General features: G+C 40.2%; 1 protein-coding gene across 1 annotated transcript in view; it reads left to right on the forward strand.

Annotated features, from left to right (window-relative positions):
* MYH15 (myosin heavy chain 15) overlaps positions 1–15,327 on the forward strand; it is a 176,419-nt gene that overhangs the window by 50,547 nt on the left and 110,545 nt on the right. Inside the window, exons 12-13 of the mRNA XM_081572251.1 lie at positions 6,564–6,667; positions 7,907–8,045. Coding sequence (XP_081428377.1) covers positions 6,564–6,667; positions 7,907–8,045 — 243 coding nt within the window. The remainder of the gene's footprint in view (positions 1–6,563; positions 6,668–7,906; positions 8,046–15,327) is intronic.

Consider the following 15,327-nt stretch of genomic DNA (forward strand, 5'->3'; position numbering starts at 1 on the left):
ATTTGGTTCCTAGTCAGGGAACTAAGATCTGGCAAGCTGTGCAGCGAAGCCAGAGGGAGGGGGTAGGGGGTGGGGAAGAAAGCTATGCTTTTCCAGACACTTGAATGAGGGAACAAGTAGGCAAAGACTTCCAGGAAGAAACTTCCTGAGGGAAGAAACAGTGAGTGCAAAGGCCCTGAGGCAGGAATGCATTTGGTTTATTCTTGGAATAGCATAACGGCCATTGTTGGGGGCAGAGTGGAGGAGTGGAGTGGGTAATGTAGGGGCAGATAGGTAGGGCCAGACCAAGCAGCACCTCGCATGGCATGGCAGAGAGTTTATGTCTCCAGTGCTATGGAAAGTCATTGGAAAGGAAGAATGACAAGCTGATTGGGTTTCAAAGGTATTGCATCTGCCATTGAGGACAACAGTGCTCCCACAGCAGTGACTGTGTGATGATTAGAGATCCAGGTGAACAAATTGATGGGGAACAATCCCCTCAGACTGTCCTGCTTAGATGAAGTATGGTATGCATCCAGCAGGGTTTTAACTACCTGGTCTCTAACTCCTAAGTGCCCTCAGCAAATAGAGAAAGCTCAACAAACTGGACAGTTATATTTTGCCATGGGTGCAGTTGGTGGTATGAAAGCAGCAACTGTTCTCCTTACTATCTTCCCTCCACCTCAACCTGAAACAGACTTTTTTTTAGTTTTCCTTTGAGTAGCCCTGCCAGGTGACACTCATTTCTATGAGGTGCAGAGCAGCTAACATGTAGGGTCCAGTGTGGGTACAGCAGTGACTGCAAGATTTTTTAGAGCATCTCTGTTTACTAATAGAACTGTCTGAAGACCCTGGGCTGCTATGGAAAATTCCTATCATGAACTCATGAGCTCATGTACTTTGTTGAGTCTGTGGACTGTTGAGATTGATTAGTGTATAAAGGCTGACATCTGGTGGTTCAGGTTGAGTATCGTTGGTTCACTTGTTTATGACACCAATGATCATTCTCTGGAATATTTAAAAATGTTAAACTGTTGGTATTTTTCGCTGCCAAAGAAGAGCTTCTGAGTGTCCTGAGGAGTGACACAAGGGTAGAGATTAGCAATGTGAGGATTGTGTCCAAATTTCCTAAAATAGGAGCATTTGTGTATGACAAGCAAATCAGGTGTGGAAAATGACAGCAGAGGGTGGGGGCTCTGTGGGAGCAGTGGCTCCTCCCACAGAAGGAGCCAAGGAAATGGAGTGATGTGTCATCCAAAGAGCCAGCCCCATTTTAGCCTCTACTTGGCCTGGAAGATTCCTTCTCTTCTTCTTTTTCAGTTAATGCTGATTCTTGTTCCAGGCACAGCTAAAACTCACTCCCCCAGTTCCCTTGGACATGGCTCCTTAAAATTCTTGTTTTTTTTTTTTTTTTAATGTGAACCAGTTTCAAAGACTTGATTGAATTTGCTACAGTCTGCTTCTGTTTTATGTTTTGGTTTTTGGTCTCCAGGCAGGTAGGTTTTTAGCTTCCCGATCAGGGATCTAATCCGCACCCCCTACATTGGAAGGGGAAGTCTTAACCACCGGACCACTAGAGAAGTCCAGAAATCCTTTAGTTCTTAATGCCATCTATATAGCTTGGTCTGCCACTTATCTTCCTTTTTCTCTTCTTTGATTTTTTTTCTTTATATTTATTTATTGTGCCCACTCTTGCTATTCAACTGGTGTGTAAACTCCACAAGGAGAGGTCAGGAAACAAATCTTTGCCTCTTGGAATCCTTGACACTTTGCCTAATGCCCTGAGAACTCCATAAAGAGTGTGACAGTACTACACAGTGGTGGCAGCCAAGAGCTGCCCGTGATCTGTCTACCGGGACCTGGAGTGCCTCTGGAGAAGGGAATGGTCAGCATCTGGGCCTGTTTTGGAGCTTATTCAGTTTACCCTCTTTACCAGTTAGATCTCTCTTGAACTAGTCTCATATCTTCACTCCCTTTCTCCCCACTGGTTATTAGGGGGTGCAAGGTATCTGAATGCTTCTCAACTCCAGAGAATGCTATTCAAATCATAAGCTATGTGAACAGCTCTCTCTGGAGCTGGGCAGTGCAGGACCTTTTCAGCTGTACATAGCAGCACTGAGGAACAGGTAATGACGGGTGATGTGACATAGAGGCACTAGCCACAGAACTCTATTCCTAAGATGATAAACTTCTTTTGGCCCACTGTCAGTTTCACTGTTTTTCATAGTAAACACAATCTTGGAGAACATTCAGCCATGCTAAAAGTAAAATGTAATGTTAGGATGACATGTGAAACAATGCCTTGAATGATAAAACACTCTTAATGGGTTCTAGGCATCTCCAACTGGACAGTGGGTTCTAGAAATGAACTGTTGACACCTATACTTTTTGAAATTGTAAAGCAATTAACTTTTACAGTTAGCATCCTCTCATCCATTCTCTCTTTGCTCCCCACCTCACCCCACTCCCACCCCTATCCTCCACATGCCCACAGCCTGGTCAACAATCTTCTATATGGGCCCTTTCTGGCCTAGACAGTCTCTCTGACTCAATAGTGTCTCAGGAAATGCATATTTTTTTTAATTCTCTCAAGGCCATTTCTAGTGGTAGAAATGAAATTAATTAAATAAAGGAATCCCTGTTTACATGATACTTTTCTGAGAAAACCTCAATCCTCAGCCCAATTAAAATTTACTGCTCCTTGAAAAGAAGTTTTGATAAGGCCCAGTGGGGAAGATGTTTGAGCTAAAGGCCTTTCAGGGTTCCTCAAACACTCTTGCTTCTCTAGAGCGGCCACCTCCTGCCGAGGGCAGCTGCCCCAGGGAATGGTTACGCCAGTGCAGCAGCCATATATCTGGTTGTAAAGAGATAGAAGAAAAGTCCATTGGATGTGCTAAATGACTTATAGAAATGATGCTTCTGGAAGAGGGGAGATTGAGGGAGAATTCACACATAGCACTTGGGCCCAACATTCTGGCTTATTACCAGCCCCCTCCTGAATCTTGGCTCTTTCCTCCACCTGGTTCTCCAGTCCTCAGGCACACAGTGTTCTTGCTCTCTGCTCCATCTCCCTCTGTGCTTGTCCAGTGTTGAGCTTGGACAGAAGAAAGACCCTCCTCCTGTCTATGACAAAGGAGGAAATGCAGTCCTGTCATAGTTACTCACACAAGTTGGAGCAGTGGGTGGCATAATCTAGCAGAAGCAGAAGCACTAGAGACTATGTTCTAAATTCAGTTTATCATTAATTTGACTCTGGGCAATTAGTATGCCATTCTAGCCTTTTATTTTCCTTATAATTAACATGGAGAAAACAATGTCAGATATAGCACATTTGATCATCATGATTAGGATGAAATGATAAAAAATGATACAATAAACATGAGTAAAATAAAAATTCTGTAAAAGGTGGATCTGGAATGATCTAAAAGGTAATCTTGGCAAAGCAATCTTGGAAAGTAGATTTTGTTTTTAATGTCAGCCAACTAAAACATGCCTCCACCCTAAAGTACAGCATTTTCTGTACGGTTTAGGTATATGATTCCTCTAGCCTCCTTGAGGGAAAGGACTATTTCAGTTTTGTATCCTTTCCTCCTCCCATAGCATATGCCTACAGTAGAGAAAATAGGTTAAATAAATTCTTTGATTTGAAAGACATGGAGATGATGTCTGCATTTGAGCTGGGTGAAGGGACAAGGCATTGTGGCACCCAGGTGTCTGGCCTGAGTGTGTTGGTGACATTCACTTGCATAAGAAGCCACAGAAGAAAAATAGCTTCAGGGCAGACACAGTAAACATCATTGATTCAATTGTGGTAATGCTGGGTTTGAGCTACTTGTGGCCATTCACCTTGAAATGTCTAACAGGAAGTTGGAGGTCTGGGTCTGGAGCTCAGAAAATATAGATTTGAGGGTCATCAGTAAAGTCATGAATGAATCTTGCATAAAATACAGAGAGAGTCTTGATAGCATACAGTTAGGACAGTATTTAATACCCTTGATGACTTCCTCTTCCTGAAAATCTTCCCCCTTGGCCTCCAATATACTACCCCCTTTTATTTCTCTCCTAAACCTCTGGGCATTACTTAGCAGCTTTCTCTCTTTCATCCAGCACATGAGTTTAGAGGGCCCTGGGGCTCAGTCCTTGGCTCTGTCTTGTGGTGATAGATCATCTAGACTGACAGCTTTAAAGATCACTTCTATCTGATGACTTGCAAAGTTTGATCCTAAGTCGAGAATTTTCTTTAGTATTCCAGACTCACAGATAACAAACTTTTTTATGTCTCCACTTGGATGTTTAATAGGCGTCTCAAACTTTACATGCCTACAACCTAGTTCCTAAACTGCACCCAACCAGACCTGTTCCCACCACCGTGTTTAGTAGCTCATCTGAAGGCATCTCCATCCTTCTGCTTGCCTGGACACAAACCCTTGGAGTTACCCTTGATCAGAATTTTCTCCATTATTCTCATTTGTTTCATCAGCAAATCCTGTTGACTCTACTCCATTCAAAATCCAAGCTCTGGCTACTTCTTACGACGTCTGCTGTTACCCCCAAGTCAAGTACCATTTCCTCCCTTCTGAATTAACTCTTTCTTGTTATCCTTGATTCCACCCTCTCCCTCTGTCTTTAACCACAGCCACAGTAAATTAAAAAAAAAAAAAATCAGATGATGTCACTCTTCTGCTCAAAAACCTCTTGTGGCTTCCTATCTCACACAGAGCAGAAATGCTGAAATCCTCACCGTGGCCTGTGAGGCACTATAATCTGGCCTCTGGATGCTTCTTGGACCTTATGGCCTACTCTTTCTTTTACCAACCTTAGCCACTCAAAATTCCAGGCAAGCACCCCACCTCAAGGCCTTTTCATTTGCTTTTTTTCTTTCTAGAAATTTCTTCCCATCCTTACTCATGACTCTCTCCTGTAACTCTCTTTAGGCAAGTGTCACCTTATGGAAGCCTTCTCTGACCACCGGGTTAAAAATGGAAACTCTGCACATCCAAGACTTTTTATTCCCTTTCCCTTTTATTTTTCTCCTTAGCACTTACTACTGTTTTACATGTCATATTTTTACTCATTTATTTTTAATTCTGTCTTCTGTTGGAATATAAGCTTTATGAGGGCAGGAATGAGATTTTTTTTTTCACTGATATATCCATAAAACTTACAATAATTCCTGGCATATTATTGGATCTCTAATAGATATTGATATAAAGTGAGGCATAAGGAATAATATAAGGAGATTCCTGAGAAGTATTAACATTTAAGGGACATTTAAATCTCCATTGAAATAAATACTTTAAAAAATTATTATGAATTATATTTCTATTTAAAATATATATTATACTTGGAGTCAGCCTGATTTCTTCTGGGTTAGCCCAATTACTTTTATCAAATAGCTTTATCGAAGTATTATTGACCTAAGTGTAAGCATTGACGTGTGTATCTATGAGGTGAAACCATCATCACAATTGAGATAATGCATATATCCATTCAAAAGTTTTCCGATCTCTTGAAATCCCTCCCTCCTGCCCCTTCTTACTCCTTCAAGCCCCCCTCTCCCAACCCAGTCCCTAGGCAACCACTAATGTGCTTTGTCATGACAAATTAGTTAATGTTTCTAGAATTTTATAAGATGGAATCTTGCAGTAGATACTCTTTTGTCTGGCTTATTTCACTCAACAAATTATTTTGAGATGCTTCCATGCTGTAGCACATGTTCATAGTGCATTCTTTTGTTTGCTGAGGAATAATTATTGATGAATGTTTGGATTGTTTCCAAATAGAGCATTTGGAACATTCACATAGTCCAGTTTCTTTGTTTCTAGGTTCAGGATAATAGAACTTCACTTCATTGAGTGCTAAACAGAAAACTCAAATGGGCTCTTTAAAACTTCACTGGGAACGAGTGTCAGGCTTTAAGAGGTTAACGTGATTTGGCCAAGTTGACTGCAGACATGCTGCTGATGGCCTGCCTTGGCTTCAGCCTGCATTATGTTTCCTGACTAGGTGAATCATGTCAGGAGTCTTAGACATATCAGAGGTGCAGCAGTGAACACACTAGATGATTTATAGATCCCTTGAAAGACAGACTCAGCCTCCTAATAGGGAGGACATGATGTGACAGGTTTATACTGCTAATGTTCCCTGGGTGTTGACCCCAGTGTCTGCCTGCTGCCTAGCTTTTGAAGCTCAGACCTGTTATAATTTTATAAACCATTTTTTTGTTGTTGTTGTTCTCTGGCCCTCAACCACATATCTAGGCCAAATTCCTGTTTTCAAAGTTTTGCCAACATGCATTATCTGTTTTTTTTTTTTTTTTTCACACAAATTCAAGTGGCTGCAATTGAATCTACTTTCCGATTTGGCCTGTCTGGTCTTCTCTTGGGAGGCATTAGCACATGACTGACAAGTTAATAGAGGGCAGAAATTGATTGCAAAGGTTTGGGTGTAGATTATGGATTTTATTTTGGCTTGTTTACAAGTATGCTGTAAGCCGTAAGAATAAACTGTGAATATTGGTCAATTATTTTCTGAAGCCTTGTGGATTTCTGTAAGCTGTTTAACTGATGGTTTTTCCACTGCAGATGTGTGCCTGGTGTCTGAAAATCCCTGTGACTTTCACTTTTGCTCTCATGGAACAGTTGCTGTGGAGAGCTTGAATGATGCTGAAGAACTGCTGGCCACGGATGTAAGGCTTGTTAGTTATCAGAGCAAAGTCTGGTAATGACAATGAGACATGGAAGAAAGCATCTTAGATCTCCTCTCTTCTGAAGGGTCCTGGAAAAATGACCTTCCTTCCCCTAGGGGTGGAGAGTGGAAGGAGCCCCTATAGGACTGCTTCTGCCCAGAGTTTTATATTTATTTATTTTGTCAGTATAGTAACTTTGATACATATAGAAAAGTTGGAAGATGCTTCAATGCAATGATAACCACTGTTTTCAGTCTTTTATTTTTTTTCTCTTTGGGATTGCTGTTATGTAGTTGTTTTGGTGTTTTTTTAAATCAAAGATCATAATCATTCTACATATGCTATTTGATATATCATTTGCTTTTTGATTAATGTTTAGCATTTTCAGTGTTATTACAAACTCTTCATAAACATTTAATGGATAATTAATATTTTATCAGACATTTGTTCTATAGTGTATTTAATCATTCTCCTATTGTTAGACTCAAAGTTGAGGGTTTTTTTTTCTACTATGGTGAATATCTTTGTAGGTGAGTACATTACTATATGTCAGATTCATCTTATGCTAGATTTATAAAAGATAGGATTATGAAATTTTTATAGTCTCTTGATACATATTCTAAATTAACTACTAGAAGGATTACCAATTTCCACCCTCCTGGAGTGTGTGAGAACACACTTCTTACCATGTGCAGTGACTTCTTAGGATGCTGTTCTTTGGTGACACAGTTCTTCTTTTCTTAAATACTTCCTTTTGCCAGTCTTTAAAATGAATCTGGAATAAATATGGGAGAACATATGGGATCCCAGAAATAAGCAACCCATCAGATATGGTGCTACTTTATCCCATAACCATGAAAGGCAAAATAATTGAGCTCATATAGCCAGTTAATGATAGATTATTGGAAGGGAGAAGAGAGGAACAGGAGAGGAGAAGGCATCTGAGGAGAGTTCTGAAACTACTGAGTTAAACAAGTCAAGTCATATGCCTTCCTAATTCTCTTTTAAAAGGATGAGCAGGCTACAGGTGACCAAGTGCCAACAGGGCGCTTTCAAACCAATTTGCGTTGGTTTGAACAGAACTGTCACACTTCAGGGCTGTGGTGATCCATCTCCTTCCCTCCTGCAGGCAGCCCATGGCCCACAAGTGGAGGGAGGTGTGACACACAGCGGAGGTGAGGTGCTTACTGCAGCCATTAGGCAAATGAATACTTGGCCATCTGCTTCTCTTTTTTACAGCAAGCCATGGACATCTTGGGCTTTCTTCCTGATGAGAAGTATGGATCTTATAAACTCACTGGAGCCATCCTGCACTTTGGAAACATGAAATTTAAGCAGAAACCCAGAGAAGAGCAAGTGGAAGCAGATGGCACAGAAAGTAAGGATTACTTTTAAAAAGAAAGCATATAGGCGCTTCAAATCCCTGACCCTAGGCCTACTCCCTTTCCTTGCAGTTAACCTCACCTCTTGGTTTTTAGGAAATGTTGAAATTAATTAGTGATCTCCCTCAATTGATGCCCCCCCTAATATTATGTCTTTCAATCATCATTTCTTTGTAGAGTCCTTGTATCTCAGAATAAGACACATTCCTTAATTAATTATTGATGATGCCAGTAAATTTGCTAAACTTTGGTGATAATAGGATTGACTAAGATACAGTGTGCCTTCAGCATATAGACTCTGGAGAAAAACAGAAAAAGGAGCAAATCACTATGAGATGTATGAAGCGACATAATGAAGGTGTGAACAAAGATTTTTAGAATTCCAAAGATGGAGTGTTCACTAAGTTGAAAACAAAATGACTTCTTTTCCCTTTGCTTTTTATTCACATTATAAAAATTTATAGTCATGCCTACTTACCAAAAAGATCTATAATGAGTGATCTGTCTAGAATGATCATTAAGGTAGAAAATCACAATTATGAAAAGAAGGAATAATAGTCATCATGACTTCATTAAATAAAATTCCTGGCATCTGAAACAAAAAGAAAAAAGAATATTCACTCAAATCTTTCAACAAATATTTTTTAAAATTTTGTATTTTCAATTGTGGTAAAATATACACAACATAAAATCTTACCCATTTTTAAGTGTTCATATCAGTGGCATTAAGTTCTTTCACATTGTTGTGCAACCACCATTGCTATTAATCTCCAGAACTTTTTTGTCATCCCAAGCTGAAACTCTGTATAAAGCACTAACTCCCTATTACTCCCTTCCTCTAACCCCTAGAAAACATTATTTTACTTTCTGCCTCTATGAATTTGACTATCATGCATACCTTATATAAATGGAATCACACAATGTTTGTCCTCTTGTGTCTGGTCTATTTCACTTAGCATGATGTTTTCAGGACATGTTGCAGTAAGTGTCAGAATTTCATTCCTTTTTAAAGGCTAAATAATATTCCATCACATGCATATTATACTTTTTGTTTACCTGTTAATTTGCAGACATGTGAGTTGCTTCTACTTTTCACTACTGAGTAATGCTGCTGTTAACATTAGTGTTCACATATCTGTTTGAGCCTGTGCATTTATTCTTTTTTGTCTATACCCAGAAGTAGAATTGCTGGATTAAATGATAATTCTATGTTTAATCCTTTGAGGAGCCACCACACCATTTCTCTATGGGGCAGTGCCATTTCACATGCCCACCAGTGATGCACAAGGGTTCCAATTTTTCTACATCCTCACCAACACTTGTTGTTTTCTGTTTTTTTGATAAGAGCCATCTGAATGGGTACACGGTGGTATCTCAGTTGTGCTTTTATTTTCATTTCCCTAATGATTAGTGATGTTGAGTATCTTTCATGGACATACTAGACATTTGTATATCTTCTTTGGAGAACTATCTATTCAACTCCTTTGCCTGTTTTTGAATTGGGTTGTTTGTTTTTCTATTGTTTCACAAATAGTTTTTGAGCCACCTCATGCGAAGAGTTGACTCATTGGAAAAGACCCTAATGCTGGGTAGGACTGGGGGCAAAAGGAGAAGGGGACGGCATAGGATGAGATGGTTGGATGGCATCACTGACTCGATGGACATGGGTTTGGGTAGACTCTGGGAGCTGGTGATGGACAGAGAGGCCTGGCGTGCTGCAATTCATGGGGTCGCAAAGAGTCGGACATGACTGAGCGACTGAACTGAACTGAACTGTTCAGGGACTATTCCTGATGCTAGAGATATACCTGTGAACAAGATATCATCTCTGTCTTGACTGTCTAGTGTGGGAGATAGACGATACATAAATGGACAAATGCATGCCTGAAATCAGAATGAAAAAGCATAATAAAAGAATAAAGAATAATAGGAATTGAAGATTTTTGTTGATAGGGTGGTCAAAAAGTCCCCTTAGAGAAGAGGACACTGGAGCTCAGATGAGAATACAGTGAGAGAATGTACTCTGTTGCTGTTCTTGTTCAGTCACTCAGTTGTGTCAATTGTTAGTACAATATATACATTGTACCAACATATTAATATATACTTTCATGGTCTCTTGTTGCCTTTTTTTGTTATTTTTTGTCATCATTGTTGTTTTTTTGCTTTTTCCATGCTTTGAAACAAAGTTTTAAAAATTATTTTTATTACAAAAGCAGGATATAATTATTAAGCAGAAGATACAGATAAGCAAATGAAGGGAGGCATCTCATCCAATCTCCCTGGTGGTTCTTTCTCAGCTTCTTTGCTGGTGTGTCCTCATCTTCCTTATTTCTAACTGCTCCAGAATTGCTGGTCTCGACTCTTGACACTTTTTGCTGCTCATTTTTTTAGCTGATTATCTCAAACTCAACTTGTATAGAACCGAATTCTCTACCTCTTCCTGCCCCTGCTACCAACTCTTCATTTCTCAGTCTTCTTACTAAATGTCAACTGGACTCTCCCAGTTTCCCTGACTCAAATCATGGGTAGCTTAGAGTCATCCTGAACTCCTCGCTTTTTTTATTGTCTCTACCTTTAAACGTACGTAAAACTCACAACCATCCACAACTATCACGTTCACTGCCACCACCTAGCCTAAGCCTCCATTTCTTACCAGACAATCCAGATAGCCTCCTTCCTGATCTCCCTGCCTCCACCCTCATCCCATTACTGTGCACAGAGTAGCCAGCAATGATCCTTTCATAGGATAAGCCATCCCATATCCCCTCCTCTCACAAATGGCTCCCATCTTACTCAAAATAAGCTCCTAATCCTCAGTATAGCCTCCTTGTCTTCTCTGATATCTCTCCAAATCTCTCTCTAATCCCATCTCCCTACTGTGACTGATAATACAAAATTTATCTTTGGTCTTTGTCCTAGTTTATGGCACAGAGCTCTTAATTTGGAATTTTCTGAGTTATGAGATCGATAAAGGTGCATTTTATGTTAACAAGGTGACTTTTGGACTGTGCCTATAGATGAGATCTGGTCACCACAAGAACTAACCATGTGATAAGAGAGTTGGAACTTACAGTCCCATCTCTGTCAGGACAGAGGAGAGGGGCTAGAGATGAAGTTCAATCACCAGTGGTCAATGCCCATGTAATGAAGCCTCCATGAAATCTTAAAAGGACAGTGTTCAGAGAGCTTTTGGGTTGCTGAACTTGTGGAAATTTGGGGAGATTGGCATCCTTGGAGAGGGTGTGGAAGCTCTGCACCCTTTCCAACTTTCTCTAGGCATCTCTCCTATTTGGCTATTCTTGAATTATATTCTTTTATAATAAATCATTGATTTAGTACATAAAGTGTTTTTCTGAGTTCTGTGAGCCTCTAGAAAATTCAGTTCAGTTCAGTTCAGTCATGTCCAACTCGTTGCGACCCCATGGACTGCAGCATGCCAGGCCTCCCTGTCCATCACCAACTTCCAGTTTACTCAAACTCATGTCCACTGAGTCAGTGATGCCATCAACCATCTCATCCTCTGTCACCCCCTTCTCCTCCTGCCTTCTATCTTTCCCAGCATCAGGAAATGAGTCAGTTCTCTTTTCAAATGAGTCAGTTCTTCACATCAGATGGACAAAGTATTGGAGTTTCAGCTTCAGCGTCAGTCCTTCCAACGAATATTCAGGGCTGATTTCCTTTTGGATGGACTGGTTGGATCTCCTTGCTGTCCAAGGAACTCTCAAGAGTCTTCTCCAACACCACAGTTCAAAAGCATCAGTTCTTTGGCACTCAGCTTTCTTTATAGTCCAACTCTCACATCCATACATGAGTACTGGAAAAACCATAGCCTTGACTGGATGGACCTTTGTTGGCAAAGTAATATCTCTACTTTTTAATATGCTGTCTAGGTTGGTCGTAACTTTTCTTCCAAGGAGCAAGTGTCTTTTAATTTCATGGCGGCAGTCACCATCTGCAGTGATTTTGGAACCCCCCAAAATAAAGTCTGTCACTGTTTCCCCATCTATTTGCCATGAGGTGATGGAATCAGATGCCATGATCTTAATTTTCTGAATGTTGGAGTTTTAAGCCAACTTTTTCACCTTCCTCTTTCACTTTCATCAAGGGGCTCTTTAGTTCTTCTGCTTTCTGCCAGAAGGGTGGTGTCATTTGCATATCTGTGGTTATTGATATTTCTCCCGGCAGTCTTGATTCCAGCTTGTGCTTCATCCAATCCAGCATTTCTCATGATGTACTCTGCATATAAGTTAAATAAGCAGAGTGACAATATACAGCCTTGACATACTCCTTTCCCTGTTTGGAATCAGTCTGTTGTTCCATGTCCAGTTCTAACTGTGGCTTCTTGACCTGCATACAGATTTCTCAGGAGGCAGGTCAAGTGGTCTTGTATTCCCATATCTTTAAGAATTTTCCACAGTTTGTTCTGATCCACACAGTCAAAGGCTTTGGCGTAGTCAATAAAGCAGAAGTAGATGTTTTTCTGGAACTCTCTTGCTTTTTCGATGATCCAATGGATGTTTGCAATTTGATCTCTGGTTCCTGTGCCTTTTCTAAAACCAGCTTGAACATCTGGAATTTCACAGTTCATGTACAGTTGAAGCCTGGCTTGGAGAATTTTGAGCATTACTAGTGTGTGAGATGAGTGCAATTATGCAGTAGTTTGAATATTCTTTGGCATTGCCTTTTTTGGAAATTGGAATGAAAACTGACCTTTTCCAGTCCTGTGGCCACTGCTGAGTTTTCCAAATTTGCTGGCATATTGAGTGCAACACTTTCACAGCATCATCTTTTAGGATTTGAAATAGCTCAACTGGAATGCCATCAGCTCCACTAGTTTTGTTCGTAGTGATGTTTCCTAAGGCCCACTTGACTTCACATTCCAGGATGTCTGGCTCTAGGTGAGTGATCACACCATCGTGATTATCTGGGTCGTGAAGATCTTTTTTGTACAGTTCTTCTGTGTATTCTTGCCACCTCTTCTTAATATCTTCTGCTTCTGTTAGGTCCATACCATTTTTGTCCCTTATTGTGCCCATTTTTGCATGAAATGTTCCCCGGTATCTCTAATTTTCTTGAAGAGATCTCTAGTCTTTCCCATTCTATTGTTTTCCTCTATTTCTTTGCACTGATCACTGAGGAAGGCTTTCTTATCTCTCCTTGCTATTCTTTGGAACTCTGCATTCAAATGGGTATATCTTTCCTTTCCTCCTTTGCCTTTCACTTCTCTTCTTTTCATAGCTAATTATAAGGCCTCCTCACACAATCATTTTGCCTTTTTGCATTTCTTTTTCTTGGGGATGGTCTTGATCCCTGCCACCTATACAATGCCACGAACCTCTGTCCATAGTTCTTCAGGCACTCTATCAGATCTGATCCCTTGAAAATTAAATCTAGCAAATTAACTGAACCCAAGTAAGGTGTCGTTGGGACCTCCAAACTATAGCTTGTTGGCCAGTAGCCTAAGCAACAACCTGGACTTTCATTTGGCATTTGAAGTGGAGGAAGCAGTCTTGTATTAATAGGACTGAACTCAACCTGTGGAATCTGATGCTGTCTCAGGTAGTTGGTGTCAGAATTGTGTTGAACTGTAGGACATCCATCTGGTGTCACAGAACTGCTTGGTGTGGATCCACCTACCTCAGTGGAATCAGAGGCAGAGCCCTCACCTACCCTTTCTCCAGTCTCTCACTCCTCTCACTCAGTGCGCTGATCTCTTGGCTCTTCTGGGAGTTTTCTAGCAATCCTGTTGCAGTACTTTTTCACCAACTCCTCCTTCTATCTGGAACTCTTCCTAGGTATCCTCATGGCTCACTCCCTCACTTTGTTAAGGTGCCATCTTGGCTGTCACCTTATCAGAAATCTCTTCCCTGACAACCCCCACCTCTTTCTTATCATTCTCTATCTCCTTACTCTGAATATTTTTGTTTGTGTCATTCATAATAGCTGCTTTTTATTGGCTGTTCTGTGTCCATCAGATGGGAGCTCCATAAGAGCAGGGGTCTAATTTGGTGTGCACTGCTGTATTTCCAGGCATTAATACAATGTCTGGCTCTGTATTATAGTAGCACTTACCACAGTAGTAATTAATTATTTGTTAAATGAATCCTACCTACTCAGGGACAGTCAGTTAATGTCATAGGACATATCCTTTGTGTTTTTTTTTTTCTAGTTGGGTGACTTTCTCACTATACTCATCAATATTAGCAGTTGTTTTCCTCTTGTCAATTAGCCAGGTTTTATTTTATTTTATGTATTAATAAAGTTAACATTTGTATAGGTTATCACCTATTCATATTGTTTCTTTTTAAATTTTTGTTTCCATCATTAGGGCATTTTTAAAATTGAGGCACAGATTTTTTTCTTATTGATTTCTAAGGGCTCTTAATATATTAAGCCTTGGTAATTTTCTTCCAGTTAATCTTTTAGGAAGTAGTTGAAGGAGTTGGACAGATGGAGAAGAGAGTGAAAAGGGGACGGGCCCCAAATCAAAGGGGACATTCTTAGCTTTACTTCTTTCTTGAGTTCAAGCCCCACATTTCTAACTTTCTACGGGCATGTTCTCCTGCTACCCTAAACTCTGCATGGAAAAACTCAGTGTATCATCTTCTTCAAGTGATGTCTTGCTGTTGACTCTTCTATTCTTATTCACAGTACTGTCCTTCTCTCTGCTTCTCAGGCTAGAAACATCTTCATCATGTTTCTCAGTCTTTTGCTCTTTCTTGTTACTAGTTTAGACTTTTCAGCACCTTGCACTCCACCATCCCACAGTAGGTTCACTTTCTGTAACTGCCTCCCTCTGGTCTGCTTTGCACACTTCAACAAAATTAATCTTTCTGATTAATTTGCCATTAATTTGCCATGCTGATTAATTTGCTGTTCTAATTTGCCATTTCTCTGCTAAAAACCCTTTTAATATATTCTCATTATTTAAATACCTTCCAGAGGTATCAGATGTCTCCTGTGGCCACAAGTCACCTGCTCTTCTGTTTATCTCACTTTCTAACTTCTCGATCCTATCTGCCATCTTTGACCATCACTGCACTGCCCACCTCTGGGCCTTTAAGTCATGTTGTTCTCTGTCTCAGAAATGCTTGTTCTCCCATATTTGTCCATCAAAACCCTCCTCATCCTTCAAGGCTCAGACCAAATGTTGTTTCTTTCTTGAAATCTTTTCTGTTCATGCAGTCCTAAAGAGATCTTTCTCTCTCTTTCAAACTTTGATGATACTCATAATTTGTCTCTTACAGACAGTTGTTTTACTGACTTGCTATTTTTGCC

This window comes from Giraffa tippelskirchi, chromosome 2 (genome assembly GCF_054371585.1).
Source record: "Giraffa tippelskirchi isolate mGirTip1 chromosome 2, T2T-mGirTip1v1.2.pri, whole genome shotgun sequence".
Lineage (NCBI taxonomy): Eukaryota > Metazoa > Chordata > Mammalia > Artiodactyla > Giraffidae > Giraffa > Giraffa tippelskirchi.